The sequence below is a fragment of the Mastacembelus armatus genome, chromosome 12, assembly GCF_900324485.2.
Source record: "Mastacembelus armatus chromosome 12, fMasArm1.2, whole genome shotgun sequence".
Lineage (NCBI taxonomy): Eukaryota > Metazoa > Chordata > Actinopteri > Synbranchiformes > Mastacembelidae > Mastacembelus > Mastacembelus armatus.
In genome coordinates, this window is record NC_046644.1 from 13,980,155 (window position 1) to 13,998,164 (window position 18,010).

Genomic DNA, 18,010 nt, shown 5'->3' on the forward strand with positions numbered 1-18,010 from the left:
ACAAAGGGCTGTTATTTTGTATGTTACCACAAAAATATATACATTAAAAAAATGCATCTGGACTGAGAGTTACCAAATACCAACAATGTACATTACTACCTGGTTTGCACCCATGCTCCCCTCTAGTGTGCACCCTTGATGTAATAGATGTCCATCCCAAATGACGAAAAACCCATCTATCTGGTGATAAAATACACTTCTAATTATCTGCAACCTCTTTTTCCTTTTTAATTTATGAAAACTACAACACACTAAATAGTTGCGCAATCAAGACCCTAGACAATAAATCTGCACAATATTACATGGTCTGTGTTTTGTTACAGAGAATATCCAACCAGGGATGTTTCATTGTAACGCATATCATTATTATCCTTCCTGTAGCCATCTTTTTATTAAATGGCACATTTCCAATAGGTATTTGCATTCAAGGGAGTGAAGACTGGAGCAAAAGAAGCAAACACCTGGGGAAAAAAACTATGTTATATCACCTCTGAGGTGTTTGGGCCACATGTCAGTTCTAGAGGTGTCTGCATTTTGAAGGAATGTGGCTTGCTATAAGCACACAGCACTGCCTGTACTGTAAGTTAGAGGATTACCCTAGTCCAGGCCATGGATCTTCAGTGAGGTGTAGGCAAGTATATGGGTGCTTGTGAGAGAGTGAAATTCTAAGTGTGGGTGAGAGATGGGGAATGAGGCTGAGCCTGTATACAGTCTCGAAATGTGTAAACAACCTTGTATGCAGCACACCGCCTCAGGGTGTGAAAGTCAGAGAGAGAGAGAGAGAGAGAGAGAGAAAGAGGCGGCTTACTCTGAGTAGTTTCAGTTATGCTCACATTTAGTTTCCTGAATTCAGCAAACCCTCAAGGCTTTATAGGCTTCATGTCAGGATCAGTCACAGATTTGTTAACTTGATTCTAAGAAAGGTATTTTGTTGTGAAATGCAAACAAAAAAATACAAATGTGCAGTTAAATCACAGTTAAATCAGTAGCACTGCTTATACAAGAGGAACAAAAATGTATTTTGTAAAGACAGCCACATGATGTTATATTTTTTTATAGCTTCAATCTGGCATTGCTTCGCTATTTCATTTTATATCTCATTCAAGTATTTCTAAGCTATTTTGTTTGGTACTTTGCTGGACAATGAGACTTACTGTCTTCTTCAGCTCATACGCAGTACAATCTGTGCCTTCAGAAAAAAATAAAAAAAATATTGCACCATCTGGTGGTGGTCAGTGGAAATCCATTTATCAGAGTAATTAAATGTAATGGGACATTTCCCTGCAGCCACTCATTATGCAGCGTTACCCGCAAGTCTAACATTAAAATGAAAGCAATGCTGGGATAGTTTATCATTTCAATTTCATCATAGTTGCTGGTCAATTCTACACACTTGATAGGTTTTTGAGTACTTATCTAACGCTCTGAGACATATGATTAAGGGCTTGACATTTATACACCTATCAGCCATAACATTATGACCACCTGTCTAATACTGTGTACACAGGAGTCAATGCAGCATTTGGTTGGCACTCGTGTCAGTCTACAGCTCACTGTGCGTCTTCTGTGAATCCTTGGACAGCTTTTGATCAGTACTAACCACTGCAGTCTGGGATCACACAACAAGACAAAGCAGTTTGCTTTGACCTGGTCCTCTAGCTATAATAATTTGGCCCTTGTCAAAGTCACTCTCATCCTTACACTTGCCTGTTTTTCCTGCTTCCAACACGTCAACGTCAAGGACTGAATGTTCACTTGCTGCCTAATATACCCCACACACTGACAGGTGCCATTGAAACGAGATAATCAATGTTATTGACTTTACCTGCCAGTGGTCATAATATTATGGCAGATCTATGTATAATCATAGGGTCAATGTTAAATTCGAAAAATGTTAGAAATACTCTAAGAAAGGAAAATGAGCTAAAAGGAGAGATAATTAGCAGAACCTATCGCTACAGATTTTACTATAACCTTGAATACAGTTTGAAATACCAAATTCTTTGATTTAATTTCCCTCTGCTACTATCAGTAACTGACTCTGCAGCCTTTTAGAGCCTAACACACTATGATGTATACAGTATAAAGGTGATGTTGTTTATGGTTTGGAGCAACTCCATGACAAAGGTAATACATTTCTTTTTTCCCGTTTTCATCTGGAAATATTCACATATAAAGATATAAACCCCATTGTGCCATGAAGAGAGAAGGAGGAAAATCTTTCACTGTTACCTTCTCATGCCTTAATTTTTAGCTGTGAAGACTGGTTTTGCCTTAAGGTCATTGTTGCATGCTTTATGCATAGATAACAAACACACTTCAGCAAGCACAATTTTGCAGAAAAGAACAGATTTGTCTTGTGAAGCAAACAACCTGAAGAGGCAGGAAAGCATGCACACACACACACACACACACACACACACACACACACGCACACACGCACACACACACACACTGACACACACGTCACATAATGGATCCTATGCAGCACCAAATGGTTACATGCTTGTATTTGGAGATGAAGGCCGTCCATAAACATCTATTGTGTGCTCTGGTTCCAATCCTGGAAACAAGATATAATTTGTATATTAAAAAAAAGACCTAAAAGGCTATAGATAGAGAACACGCAGTATTTTCATCATTTGGCCCAACAATAAACATTATGTGACTCACTATATCAGCATGATGTTTTGCTTCTTTAATCCCATTGTATTTCAGGTCAGTCATATGTCAAACACTGTTGAATCAGTCATAATAACACATAAAGGCAGAAGCCATTATAAGTTAATAACACTGTACTAACTGTACACACAAAACTTACTTTATTCTTGTATTCTTTATACTGCCCTACTATATGTGAGAGAAAAGTATTGCACCTGATTGGAAAATGATTGCATTTATTTAACAGCTTCAGTTAGTTATTTTGCAGATGATGTTATTATGTACAAACCTATGAATTTAGGAAAAGTGTCTTTATAATGCCAGCACTAATGTACTATATAATTGTCGAATCTAATCAGGAGCAGACACATTAACAGAAGGGCTTCTATGAAATACTCAGGGAAGGTACAGCTTAAATAGACTATAATGTGCATTGATCCTTTTTCACTGCGGTTATTAATATCTTATAGTGTGTGTAATAAGATAAGATAAACTTCACTAATCCTCAAAGGGAAATTCAAGAATATTAGTAATTATGGGTCTTTACTCAGTGCTCTGCTTCCTTACTTTTTATTCTGTAATATTTTTTGCCCTTAGAGATCTTTGTTTTTTTTTTTTTACTAGCGCTACTTAATGTTCTAGGTTTACCCACGACATCAACACACTGTAACACAGCAAAAGAACATAAAAAAAGGCTGGTCATAGCCATTTTATTAAGATAATTTCAGACAAAACATTTATTTCTTAAGCGACTGTAAAAATACATGACATTAATTAATTACTGTCTCGTCAAATTGATAAATTTTAATTAGTAAATAACACTGCATTTTGTTGTTTAGAAAATCAAGCAGACATTCTGTTATGTTGCTCAGGCTTCGGATTTCTGACTATGAATACAGAATTAAGGCAAAGGGGGAAGAATCTGCTCACAATGTGAGCATAGTTTCTATTGTACACCTACACACACATACCACACACAAATATAGTACATATGCCATGTATATGCACACACAGATACACGTTTCGTTAACTGTATAACGTGTCTGCGGAGGAGCTGTTGTCAGAGGTAACAAGTGGGGCTGCAGGGTTAAAAAGTGAATTTACTGACAGCATATCTGCTTGTACTGTCAGTGCTCACATACTCTACTTGGGCTTGTTTTAACAAAGGTGCAGAAATCTGGACTTAAAAAAAGAATATGTCTTATATTGCTGCTATTTTCTAAAATAAATGAAAAAAGTTATCACTACTTGCCACATTTTACTTACTTAAAGTTTGAATGTTCCCCTAAAAACTGTCAGAGTACTACATATTTAACTGGGATGCTGCTCTGCGAGACATTCTGTCTTTCAGAATTCAGAATGCAGTTCTCCATCACACCTACTGAAGATAGTACAATGAACACAATACAATGTCAGGCTGTCAGCATTGGCAGAAATATGCTGTGTTTCTGGACAGCAGGGAATCTTGGGGGAGAGCAAAAGTTAAACAGGGATAAAACCAACAAACTAAATATGTCTCTGACATGAATGTGACACAAACTGTCTGTGACTACAGTATAATCAAAACTTGGATCTATGTGAGAATTTAAAAAAAAAAAAAACATAGATTACTATACAAAACTAATCTTTCTGCATTTGAAAAGTGAAGAGGGATGAGGTTAAGGAATTGTCCCAATTCTTTCAAATATGTAACAGAACTAAGCAAGTTAAGAAAATGGTTCAAAGTAAGAATATCATACAACACAAATAAACACTGTAAAAACCTACATATAGACATTACATACAAATTTACCTCATCATATTGCACAAATACTCAAGTGGCAATTTGTACTGGCCCTCTTTGTTCTTTGACACAACACAAATACACAAAGGAAATCAGACATAAACAGTAAAAGTTACATTTATGCACAGACTGAATGAGAGAATAGGGGTTAAGCTATATAGCTCAAATGCATACGATGAGGAGACATTTTACAGATGTTTGTTTTGAAACCACTGAACATTTTTGAGATTATGTTTGATAATGAATAATGTGACTATACTGTATATGCATTAAGAAAAGTAAATCAGTGTATCAAAAGTATATTACTCAAGGCTATGCATTATGACTATAAATTGATTTTTTTATGTTTCCTGTTTACCCACAAAACTTGACATATAATTGTTATAATGTTATCAAGGCAAAAGAGTGACAATAAAAATATTAAATACATTTACATTTGTACACTGAAACAAATACTGGGTTCACGGATCAACCGTCACTCTACAGTTGTAACCCTCATGAAAATCCCCACCATGCATCTGCATGATTGGGTCTGTCTAGCACAAGCACTGCAGTGGCTGATGCAGCCCATCAAGTGTAGTAAGCAGAACTTAATCATTTTGACAAAAATCTCATCTCTCTTGAATGATTCTCAACATCATTAGGAATGTTTTGTGACACCTGAAAATAAAGCAAAATTTAAATTTTTAAAGTAATCCTAATGGGGTTTACGCACAATGCCCTGACTAAATGTGATATTATATTGTTGCTACTGATCATAAAAAGGTATTCATTTAGTGTGCAGAGCTTGCAACTCAGTTTGGAGGTGAAGGGGTATATTTAGATCATAATTATTTATATCTGCAGATCTATGATCATATCTATTAAGATGTGTTCAACTTTTAAGGAATGAGGTTTTCCACTATACCAACCCTATTCATTTAAAGCACACATTTGCCTTAAATTGCACAGATTTAATTTCATTCTTCATAAAGTATTCATTGTAGAATATTAGAGCCTTTTGTTTGTACCTACACCTCTCTTGGAGTTTGGTCACTTCGAGGTCGCAACTCTTCAACCAGTAGCAGGACTCAAGGACAACCTGTTTGTCAAAGCAAAATCTCTGAATGTGCTGGTGATCTATAACATCCATTAGAGGCCTGAAAATTCTTTCTCTTATGTGTGCTTATCTCCAATCACAAGACAGAGCAGACCATAAATGGATGGCTACATTTTGATTTAAAAGATACTGAAAATAAACAAAGAAGTTGGAGAGGTTATAGAAATGTCAAGTCTTTATATTCAAATATAGGTAGAAATGGTTTATACACTATAACCAGTTGCATCTTAGTGTATAGGTTGATGGTTAAATTGGTCTGAAAGCACTTGCAATGCAATACTACTGTACATAGAGGTCTTGTATATAAGTGTTTGTGTATGTTGCTACATTTCTAAGTTTTATAGTTACAACACATTGTCAGGCAGTGGCTGTGGACATGTTCCAGATTCTGATGAGAATGGATATTGTGCAAAGGAAAAGTACTGGAATTTAACCTCCTGATAGTCTATTTTGGGGAAACTCCACCCTGTGCGTGCTGCTGTATGAGTGGCGCTTAAGACCACATATGAGTCTGAGGTCTGAAAACTGAATTTTGACAGTCATTTCTTATTTTAGGCACATCGCTCAACTGTGAATACAACCATTTACATGCAGTACTGTACTGTATAAGAGTGATTGTTTCTGAGATCATCCAAATAAAGATACTTTTTCCTAATAGTACATAATGTATGACTACATTTGGGTCATAAAATTATTTGAGATTGGTTTTGTGTGTTTTTAGTAAATTAAGTACAATATATTTCTCTATACTGTAACTTTCGATAAACACTGGGGGAAAACTCTTTAATATGAAAGCTTTATACAGTTATTGGATAGCATGAGTGTGGCACCATAACTTTGTTTCATAAATGACCCAGTGGGTCAGCTATAAGGTTCACCTAAAATGAAACAAAATATTTAAAAATTCACCAGAGAAATCTAGTGTTAAGTATAAACTTAGCTCCAGACTTCAAAATAACAGGAGGTAGCTGTTAACCATTAACCTCGAACTCCAATTAACGAAGTGAGCATTCCATTGCCCGGTTTGAGATCCTAACTGAGGTCATATTGGTAACGGTTTGGCCTGACCTAGCCAAATACCCTTAGTATTTTTGTAGCTTAGATGTGAAAACAAGACAGCTGTTTTTCAAAGTCAGTCTTATGACTGATTCGTCTCCTGTCTAGCTATTATTGTGCTGCCATCACACACAAGCACAATTCACTGAAAGGAATGCAATGAATTTCCTGTTACCTCTTGGGGGATATGGTTTGTTTTTCCTGTTGCTGTGAGCCATTTTTTTTTCTTTTTTTTGCTCTTGTCCTCTTTAACTTCCTGTCTTGGAGCTTAACTTCAGAGAGAGGCTGCAGAGGTGAGCAAGACTGCTGTTGTCCATCATCCAGTCACACCCCACCCCTGTCTCCACCATTACATACTCCCAGACCTCATCCATTTCAGGCTTAGTGTGTCACAGACATGGGTGGTACTTTGTAAATGGGAATTTAAAGAGGACAGGTAGGGGATAAATGCTTTTTAAGCATTATTAAAGAAAACAAATGCACATAATCTGTTTAGGCGACTGTAAAGGGACATGCTGACCCTGCTGGAGGTGGAGATTTCTATAATTTCATGCCATGCTGCTGGTTGGTGTGCTTTGGGTGCTTCCAATGCTTGCGTTGGCACTGCTGTCCTCAGAGGGGGAAGCGTTGGTAGAAACCGGTTGTCGTTTTGATCGTGAGCATGGACATCCTAAAGAAAAGGGAGAACCAGTCAGATAAGAAGAAAAATAATGAAAGCAAAAGAAAAAAGAAAGAGAGATTCCTTACCAGAAAGATTTGCTGCTGTTGAGCTCATGTCCAGCACAGTTGGGTATCCTAAATTATCCAGAAATGAGATGGATTTCAAATCAAAGCAAATATGAATTCAGGTCAGCAATATATTCAATCAGACACTTACCTGTTTTAATTTTGATAAACCACAAGGCTCCAATAAGTAATACCCCAATCAGGAACCCTCCAAATGCAATGCCCAGAACACCAGCGAGGCCAAAATCAAAGCATGGTGGGGCTGAAACATACACATGAAAAAAACAATGTATGCAGGCTTCAGTTAAAAAAAAAACAGTAGTTTGCTCATTATATAAATGTTCACTGCAGTGGACAATTACCAACCTAGTTTAAGTCTCTACAGGTTGTTTGAAACCATCAGCTGCCTCAGCTTCATTTAAAGATTGAGATAGTGTGTCAAGAAAAATCCATGCAGAAAATGTAATCATTATTATTTTAACTCAAAATTAGTCCATTAGTGTACTATCACTTTCTCTGTTTTGATTTAATGATACAAATTTCAATTTACAGTCAGGTTTGGCATTGGTGATGTTCTTGGGCAAACTTTGAGCTGGCTTGCCTCACACAATGTGCTGCATTGCTAACAAACATAATAGAAAACATAAAACTCTGAGCCAGCAGCAATAAAAAATCACTTTCCTTTAGAGCAGTTCAGAAAGACTTAGAGAACAGACAAACACTAAAACACTCAAGTCCCAGATATACAGTACTGTTGCACAGACAAACTGTATTAGCCTAGCTAGGCCATCCCACACTTTTACTTCACTCATTGCAGTTTGGGAAGACCATGAATGAATTACCTCGAGGCAAATATCATTTCAAGAAGGCTGTACAATAGATAACTGACAGTGTTCCCCTTCACTCAGATGTCACCTTTAACGCTTCTGACATCCAACTGTATAATACACTACTCACCACACAGTTACTGATCGTTGCATCACTGCAATTTTCAGGCTTAGTAGACATGGCAGATTTTCTTAAATATTTTGATATAGAAACCAGTTTTGGGAGTTAGAAAACCTGAAGTTATGATCTAAACATTGCTTTGGTCTATATGTAACTGATTTAATTTAGTTGTTAAATTGTTTCCAATTCTAAATTTGGTAAAATTGCTGCAGGAACATATGCAGCTTGTGCTAACATGCGATAAACAGGGTGCAACCACATGTTTCTCCTTCTCCCCTTCTTCTGCTACGTGCAGAGATCCTCCCACATGTATCAACAACATTTGGAAGAAACTAATCATCACCTTTCCATGAGTTTCTCTCACCTACCTCTGCTGCCTCCTGCCTCCTGGTGGAATGTGCTAGGCTAAGTACTATACTGGGCTTCATACATTACAGCTCTCCTTTCCTGAAGTACATTAAAGACAGGACATGAAGGACAGAAGACAGCAGGTTTGTTTTGTAGAAACTTGCTTTTTAAGTACAAAGTATGTTATTGTACATGTGACTCCTGAGGGCTCCATTACAGTTTTAATTAAAATGATGAAGCCTATAGTATCATGTTCATATTTGATTAAACAATAGCAAATGTCAGCTCAATTAAACATAACTTAGAACACTGAAATAGTGACATCTTGTGGATATTTGAGTCCACTGCATCCCTGACAATCAGCCCAATTTGTTGATCTGTCAGCAAGAACATTGGATTACTCTGAATGGGCCAGAAACATCACAGCAGCTCGAGCAGGCTTTCTCTTGAGACTTTTTTTGGTGATCAGTTTCTGTGTTAGTTTGTATAAGTAAGGCTTTGACAGCAAAGCTGAATAAACAGGAGCAGGAAGCAGAAGATCCAATGCAGGTGGAGAGGAGGAGACAGACAGCATGCCTGTGCTGTGACTCCCTGGAGCCCTCTCTGTGAAAACTACCAAACAGGAAGGACTGCTGAATGGAGCACTCAGTCCTGTGTAGTTGGAGGCTCTGAACAGAATGCAGTCTGCTAACCCTGCTGATATAACCCTTGTGTCTCTGACACTGGCTAATGAATGGAATCAAATAAACAAACACACTAATCCAACATGTGCCTTTACAAGTAATGCCATTCTTGTATTTTATTTGCTCAAGAAAAACATGTCTAATGACATTTTAAACAGGAGGAGAGAGGGGAAAACAGGCCACAAGAACATGTTGATGACTAGTCACCTTTCCCAAAACATACACAGCAACTTTAAGAAACAAACAAATCTGTTTTGCAAATAAATCTCAGAAACTCAATGTGCTCCAATATTTAATCAATACCTACTATTAGACCTTTCCTAGAAATTAATTGTCTGTCTGGAGACTTTTTTCATTCTTTGCTGAAAGGGATCTTTCCTTGTTTGAGTCAATGGTGTTGAATGGTCCGACAATAGCACCAGGCCCAGTGGCTGTGTTTGGACAGCAACACAGTCAGACCCCCTTGGAAACACAAAGGACTTCACCCCTCTCCCCTGAGGCCCATTACGTCTGATTGTGGCCACAAGGTCAGCCTGCAGACCTTCCTAAAGGACAAGGCCCTGCCCTGCAGCCCCTCACTGGCTACACTGCATATCCTGAGTTCACTGCCATGACAACCACCCGTACAGACTTTAAGCAACAATAGGAATGAAAATTATAGTAGCAAGCAGCAATAAACTGACCAAGCACCAAACTAGTAATTGAGTCCCAGGCAAAAAATGAAATAAAATAAATGAATGAATTAATAATTTAATTAAATAAATAAAAATAATGTTCATTATAGGTTTTTATCAAATGGCCACAGCAACAAAGACAACACTGTGTATCATTTTGGAGTGGAATTATCTGCATTTGTTGGTGATGTGTCATGTTCTTTAATTTTATCTTATTAATGGAAAAGCAATTAAGTTTGTAAGTTTTGTTAAATTTTTGTGTGTTTTCTCTTTAGCTCCCCTAAACTGCTTATTTTTACAACATGTAACATTTATGTTATATAATTTATACAGTAAAATTACTAAGAAAGAAACATTTGATAAATCCACAGAAGTTGAAATAAAACAATATAGTCCTATTGATCCTATTGTCCTAGTGATCTTTTTCTAATGTCATTTTTAGAAAGCAGTTTAGGGTAAATTAGAGTCAATAATCTGTTAAAAAAAGGGGGAGGTGGGTGGACAAGAACACTGTATATTGAAGTACCTAAAAAGAGCAGCATGTAAAAATGCTCATGATAAAACTACTTGAGAAATAATGAATACTAGTCTGGTCCAGTGTGGATTAAAGTATCATCTACTTCAAAGTGGACAAGTAAAAATTTAATTGGTCCATATTTTGGAGTTTAAACTGAACTCACTTGGTGGTTTCAGACATGGCTGGGTAACCTCCAGATTCCTCTTCACTCTTCCTCCATCTCCACATATCTAGTGAGGTGGTGAGAACAATTTATCAGCATTAATAAAACAACATATGAATGAATGAATAAAAAGATTACATAATGTTAGAGGTTTGCCATACACTGAATTTTAACTTCAGCACTATATTGCTGGAACTAAAGTGAGGCCAAGATCCCAACCACAACAGATCCGCACTACAATGCAAAATATACTAAAGGGACAAAAAAACATTCTATTATGTTTTCCTAATTCAAAATGTCTATCAGATATATTTAAGCTGCTTTACTAATTTCAATATACAATTTCATTTATTAATGAAAGCATTTTCATTTGGCATTGTTTATTTAGAGTGCTATGCCAAAAATAGATGAATCCCTACCTCGCTGTAGCAGAGTTTGACGGAGCATTCCAGGTCCCATGTGGTTGACGTCAGCTCTTGAAGCTGATCTAATGAGAAGCTGATTCTGGTGCTGTTGGGACAGGAATTTGGGGAGCAGGTCTCTGGAATGAAGGGGAGCTCTTTCACTACAGGGCATGAGCCCTTTGAGCGCACAAAGCAACTGATCACCTTGATGGTCAAGACAGTACCCCCATAAGTGTGCCCTGAAATCTAGAGGAAACAGAGGAAAGATAAAAGTAAACAGAAATGTATTATACTGTACATGTGCTATACTCAGAATATAAAAGCTTTTGGGACTTTGACTCTTAATAACTGTGTTTCAGAAAGACATGCAGTAAGTGCAGTGAAGTGATTTTGCATTATTTGGGACAAACTAACCAATATTAATATTGGTTTCTGACAAATTGATGGTATTTTTTGCTTCTATTTTACTTTATTCACTATATATTTAGCTTGAAATCCAGCAAACGGGGAATGTTTTTACCTCTGCATAAATTCTCTTGTCACTCTGCACCTTGGCGTTAGGTTCCAGGGGTGAACGGTAGTCTGGGGAGGTGTATAGTTGCATCAACAGAGGCATCTGATGAGGGGGATTAGTTGAAAAGGGAATGGCAGGTTCTGGTAATGTTTCTGTAGCTGAGAAAGAAACAACTAAAAGTGAGTAAAACAGTAAAAATCATAAAGTCATTAAAAGTACAGCACAGCACACTGTTTATGTAAAATAATACAGTGCATGTGATAATAGTAATACTAGTATTACATTTTATTATTATTACCAAAGCAGCCATTTTCCTCCTGATTTCTTATCTTGCTGCTGCCATTGTGTAACATGCATTATGTATGGGCTCTAGCTGTTTCTGTATTTCATCTAAACTCTTTGTGGAAAATGCCTTAAAACCAATTTAACCTTTGAGTGTCTTACCTGCAGGGTTGTTGTTTTTTCCAAGAACCAGTAAAATCCTAGCATCCTCTGGCCTGAGTTCAGTATAGCTAGTGAACGTACTAGCTTTAAAAAGCTCTAGGGCCTTCCTTTGCACAACCTGAGCATTGTCACTGTTCAGTGTAAATGAAGGTGAGATTTTGAAGGTGGGCAGTAAGATGTCATTGTTAGACTGTGGAGAGAGAAGATTAGTTCAAATAAATCAGTAAGGACTTGTCTTGTACAGGTATTCACCCAATAATTGTCTCATTTGTCATATTTTCACAGGCATGAAAAAGGTTATTATATGTAAGAAATCCTTTAAATGTGTTATTAGTTGAACCACTATATATCACACTGGAGACAACAACACAAGTCCAGACCCTCTTAATAAAATCCCAGCTAACGTGTTTTTGAGAATAGAATTATAGACGTCTATAAACTTACACCAAATTGGTTGTGTTGTGGGTTCAGGAAGGTCCATGTGGTGCCCTGTGGGCCTCTTAGGAACACGCTGGCTTTGGTGTTCTTTGTTTCCATGCGAAGTGATACATTGCTGCAATATGAAGAATCGAAAATTACAAGACAAATTTTGCCAAGAAGGATGGAAAAACAAAATGATAAAGGCTATGTCTTTGGAAGTGCAGGGCTTACCAAATGCTAGCATTCTCTGGGATGTTTATGATGTGAATCTCAGCTTCATCACCATGGTTCTGTTGCAGTTGTGGGGAGCAGGATTTCAATGAAGATGCCATGGGTGCTGTTTCAATGTTCATAAAGTGCTTCTCAAATGGATCTTCATTTTTAAGTGTGCAGTAATGAGAGTTAGGTTTGGTTCCTGTAAAACAACAAACATTTTTTTTTCATCATTTGAATCAACTGTTTAAGTAAATAAGTAATACATATAATAATAATTCATAATTAAATTTATTGAAAAAAAGACCAGAGCTCCTAAAATGGACTGGCAACTCTTTGGTTTTAAGACCTAATTGTGGCTGTGGGGTAGTGGCTGCAATAACCAATAGGCAATTACAATGGAAGCCAGTTTTATATGTATTTAACAGGGCAGTTTCACTGAGTTATGCTCAGAGAGAAAATTTCCAATAACAGAAGTGACATTTCAGTTTTAAGTGTTTTACTCAGTGGCCAGCGCTGGGGAGCCATAGTCCAGTCTGCCGAAGTCCAGACTGCTGGAGCTGGCACATTAGTTTCATGCTTTTCCCTCTCTGGAAGATGTTCCAGGAGCAGTCTCATGAGAGTACACTATGCTCAGTCTTTGCTCGAATAATGGTGACTGATGGTTTATGAGTGCACCCTGGTGCAAGCCACCTCAAATTGCTACACAGATTTCATTTCAAAGCACTACACTAGAAATGGGGAGGATATACTATAAGTTTCCCACAGCACCATATAACCTCATCGCACACAGCAAGGCTGCTGGGCAGTGAAAAAAAGCAAAACAGCATATCGAAGCATGTTTGTCAAGAATTAGAATGTTTGGAACATACTAGATCCACAGTGGAGAGGAAGTGGATTATCGATTTGTGAAAAGCTAAAAAATAAGCTTTTGGGTGCAGTTTCACTTCAAACTACTGCCAGTTACTGAAATTCCTACCTGGCTTTTAGATGGCTAAGTAGAGTTTAAAAGTAGCTACCTTAATACTGTTTAACACTATTCTATTGCAGTAGCAATAGCATGAGTTGAATTTCAAATCACACTTCAAGAAACCTAGAATTATATTTTCTAGCCTTCAACTTGGCAACACACTATTATGTAGTCATTGCACAGACCTTTCAAACGCCTACCACAAGGCCTACACAAGTTCACCTAACACCCCCAATACAGGCCAAGGGATACAACATAATAGTTATGTAAACTGTCTTTCTGTTTGAGTAATTTCTTTGGGGACTGCGAGTCAGTTTAATCACTAGTTAAATGGAAGTGTGACTGAAAACAAGACATTTTTCTCAAATTTTAATCAACAAAATTATCAGACGGGAACGTGCCGATCACCAGTAGTAAGTTCCTATAACTGAAAGACCTGGAGGAGGACAGGCAATCATAAAGAGAGTTAAAAGCTAAATTCCTCCTAAATACTGTGAAAGATGCTGGACATAAAAGGAGCCACCACTTTCCTAGAGCCACCACATTTTACTTCTATCTAAGCCCATGCTTTGACTGCCTTAAGGGGGCTTTTTTTCCGGGGGAAAAAAAAAGTGCTTACATTGAGCATCCTGCTGTTACTGCTGCTGGCAAAAGCAGCCAGTGATATCCTTATGTCCAGCCTTTACTCAGCCATGAATGCTCACTTTAAATCAGAGTGTTTTTACTCCACTATCTTCTTCATTTGGGTTTCCTTTGCCAAATGTTTTTTTTTTGTTTTTTTCATATCATATACATTGATGTCTTGTGAACTCTCTGCTCACTCCCCACCACTTTAATCAACCTGAGGATTTCCACTGATTTGAAATCTTGTCACATGGCAAACCTCAATCTTAATACACCTTAATATACAGATGTTTTACCCATGTAGCATTATGAGAGATTTAACATCTAGTGTAATGCTCCTTATTATTGTAAGTTCTGTTTTGCTGTTGTTATAGTTTGTTGTGTGGTTTAGCTCACTGCTGTATATGACAAGGGACTAACAGGCACCCAGAGCCTTCCCCTGGAAATTTCTTGAATGGTCACACATAATACTTGTCCAAACTATAATGAGAAATTAATTAAAGAAAAACAGTGTTTGTGTTCTCTTGTCATCGGGGATAGGCTCCCTGTGGAATGATTTTTTATAATTGAATTCAGTGCCTTAAATATACAGTACAAGATTGTAACACAGGGATATATTCCATCCCTGGTTTAAGGTGCCTTGTACGGGACAGGCCATATGGCAACTTGTTCATGACACATATAGAAGATTCAAAAGTGTGTGATGCAGTTTTGGGGTGCAGATTGTTGTTTTCTCTTAAATTTGGATCATCATATGATCCTACACAGTATGAGTGATAAGTTTTTTGGTTTATAAAACAAAATGTTCTATGCAACATATTTGATTCTGTTTCTGTGTTGATATCTGTATGTGTATCAGTGGTTGAAAAATGTATCCATCTTGCACTTGCATTATCTTCAGGCTTCAAATCCCTACAAACCAACTTGGGCGCACTGGAAATCCATTTGTTGATGATATACAGTAATAGAAATCCTCTCTATGAAAATTTAAATGTAAAATTCTAAAAGGTTACATAGAGTATGTAGGCATTGAAGAAGGCTTTTCAGTGGCATTGTGGTCTACAACACTGCACAATATTCTCTCATTGATTTTATCTCAAAGCGATCTTATGCACTCTAGATAAGATAAAGTTACCAATGAATTTTATAAAGAGAGCTCTGGAAACAACATCTGCAACCATGCTTGATTACTGTGCTGCAGACTTGCAGCTGATTTATGTAAGCTGGAGCTGTATGTTGTGCTGACTGTAATTACTTTGCTCTCGTCAGCACCAAATTATTGTTCTACACCAAATGAAGATGCAGATATCATATTCCACATAAAACTCATGGCTGGCAAAGCTGCTAAATCCAAAACACATCCTTATTTCACATTAATGGCACATTACCAGACCTGGGATTGACTCCCTCCAACCTAGCAAATGTAGACGTGAGAAAATTGTATTAATAAAATATCAGCCAGGTTGTACAGAAAATACCTTTTGCTTCTATTGAGACTTTTTTCAGATTTCGGATTGTGGTGAATGAAGTCACACCCCCAAATCTCTGCCGTGCCCACTTGATCAGGTCCTCATCTTGAGTGGGTAAGTCTTGCGTGTGGACATTGCTGGGATAGTCATTACCAAATAGAGATATTCTGGGGTTCATCTGGAAAATAGAGCCCAAGTCATGTTAATTACTTTCATTAAATTAATTTACAGAAAGAACAGCACCAGAACCACTTCCTAAAAAGCATGAGTCTGTCTGTTACCCACTGCTGCAATAACACAGAACTGATTGAGTCAGCTTGATATTTATTTATGTTTACTCCATGTCAGCTGAGATTGTGTCATAGACAACCTGTTTACCCATCTCTCTCATTACTTTTTCTAACCCTTCACCCAAATATCCCTCTATTCTCTTAGCAAAGTCATGTTAAAAAGAAATGTTTATTATGGTTAAGTGTCCACGAGCCCAGTTGCACAACCCGGTTGGAGCCAAGGTCTTTCCTTTGCTTCCTGAGTGGGGCCAGGAAATGGGACCTTTTTTAGCTCTGTGCGTCACCACAGTCGGCTGGAGCTGGCTCCATACAAGGTATAAATATATACGTCTAGCCCATCGACCAGACACTGCTGTTTCCTCGTCTGAGCCAATGGGAAATAATGGAGTTTACATCAAGCATTGCATGAATTTTAGGGAAAGTGTTGGGGAGTTTTATCTGCAGGCTTCGATACAGACACATGCAAAAAAATGTGCTTGATAAATAACAATTCAAAAAATTTTTATTTTGGACTCAGTCTTCAATGGATTATAATGATTTGTGCTTCTCAAGCCTTGGACTGCTGAAGAGGAAAATAAAGCAGTGTACAAATACTGGAACTCTTCACAAAACCTGAGCCCACTGGCACTAATGAACAGCTCATCTTTGTGAGAGATACTTTTATGTGACAATATGATAAAATAGATCAATGACCAAAAATATTTTTCAGTAATACTATGTTGTGTACTATAGGATAAACAAAAACATTGAAAGCTGCATACGATTTACCACATGTAGTTTATTTCATAATTTAATGTTCTTTTGTACTCTTAAAAATGTTATTTATTTATTTTTAAGCTTTAAGTTCAGATCATAAACAATGTAACTCAACATCTACTCAGCTTCCTTTGTCTGATCAGTGTTTCCCATCATGAAAATAACAAGATGTTAGTAACTTTAGAAAGAACTTTATCATCTGTACATCATCCTCTTAGAATTTCTTTTATGTGAGTATGTTTAGTTAAATAATAAAAAGCCCCTGCCTGAAAGCCAAGTAAGACCGAGGGAGCCATCTGCCTTTCCACATGAATATTTGATTGACGTAGGATCAAAAATAAAAGAACAACAGCTAGTCATGACAGAACCAGGCAGATCGTAAAAAGCCTGAAAAGCATGATGGGAAGAACAAGGGAAATAACAGTGGTTATCACTTTAATGATTACACTACAATTTAACTCAGATTAGTCTCGTTGGAATCAGCTTGATATTCTGCAGGCTCACAGTAAAGTTCAAGGAACTCAAGGATGTTTTGAGAAAAAAAAACATCTTTATCTACTTCAGATTACACAAAGTACTGATGATACTTTTTTTTTTTTTTTTCATCAGCCTGTCATGAAAAGGATGTACAAGTTTCAGAAGCTGGGCTCAAAGTTTTCAACATATCAATAGCATCAGATCTTTGTCACAGAAAGTATTTAAGCTTTTAAACTATTTAAGACTTATATGTATATTAAGTAACTTAGAAATAATCACACTACAAAACATAGTAATTGCTGTTTTTGCAACTAATAAACTATAGTGAAAAAAAATCTTGCTGTCTCCATGTTTTTAAGCGACTGTGTACTCAGGTTCTCTATTGGAGGTCAACAAGCACTGCACTTATGACACTAAGCCAAGCTGTCAAGTTAGTGACGTACTTTGTCAGACACTAAACAGATGTTGTTCCGCTCACACTGCAATCTGCAGTAAAACACTGTTATCCCAAGTGATACTGCTCATCCCACAAAAACATCCTGTAGTCAGAACCAATGTTGTACAGGCTCTTTACAGGACATGATACAGGATGTGGTGCCACACTGCTGTCAGCCTGTCAGTAACTGACATTCCTGTAAACATTTTATCATCATGACTGGTCAGATATGTTTTTTTTTTTTTTTTTTTTTATCAACTCTTTGTGTTCAAGCCTGTTAGCTGTATTTTCTAAAATTGTACAATATTGCTGATCATTTTCAAGCACATCCCTTC

At 37.1% G+C, this 18,010-nt stretch overlaps 1 protein-coding gene across 1 annotated transcript in view; it reads right to left on the reverse strand.

Annotated features, from left to right (window-relative positions):
* Positions 1-3,341: 3,341 nt before the first annotated feature.
* Positions 3,342-18,010, reverse strand: part of eng (endoglin) — a 37,457-nt gene continuing 22,788 nt past the window's right edge. Inside the window, exons 5-14 of the mRNA XM_026296610.1 lie at positions 15,726-15,894; positions 12,672-12,855; positions 12,465-12,573; positions 12,021-12,210; positions 11,583-11,734; positions 11,078-11,308; positions 10,659-10,725; positions 7,477-7,587; positions 7,347-7,394; positions 3,342-7,269 (exon numbers count right to left, since the gene is read on the reverse strand). Coding sequence (XP_026152395.1) covers positions 7,148-7,269; positions 7,347-7,394; positions 7,477-7,587; positions 10,659-10,725; positions 11,078-11,308; positions 11,583-11,734; positions 12,021-12,210; positions 12,465-12,573; positions 12,672-12,855; positions 15,726-15,894 — 1,383 coding nt within the window. The 3' untranslated portion in view covers positions 3,342-7,147. The remainder of the gene's footprint in view (positions 7,270-7,346; positions 7,395-7,476; positions 7,588-10,658; positions 10,726-11,077; positions 11,309-11,582; positions 11,735-12,020; positions 12,211-12,464; positions 12,574-12,671; positions 12,856-15,725; positions 15,895-18,010) is intronic.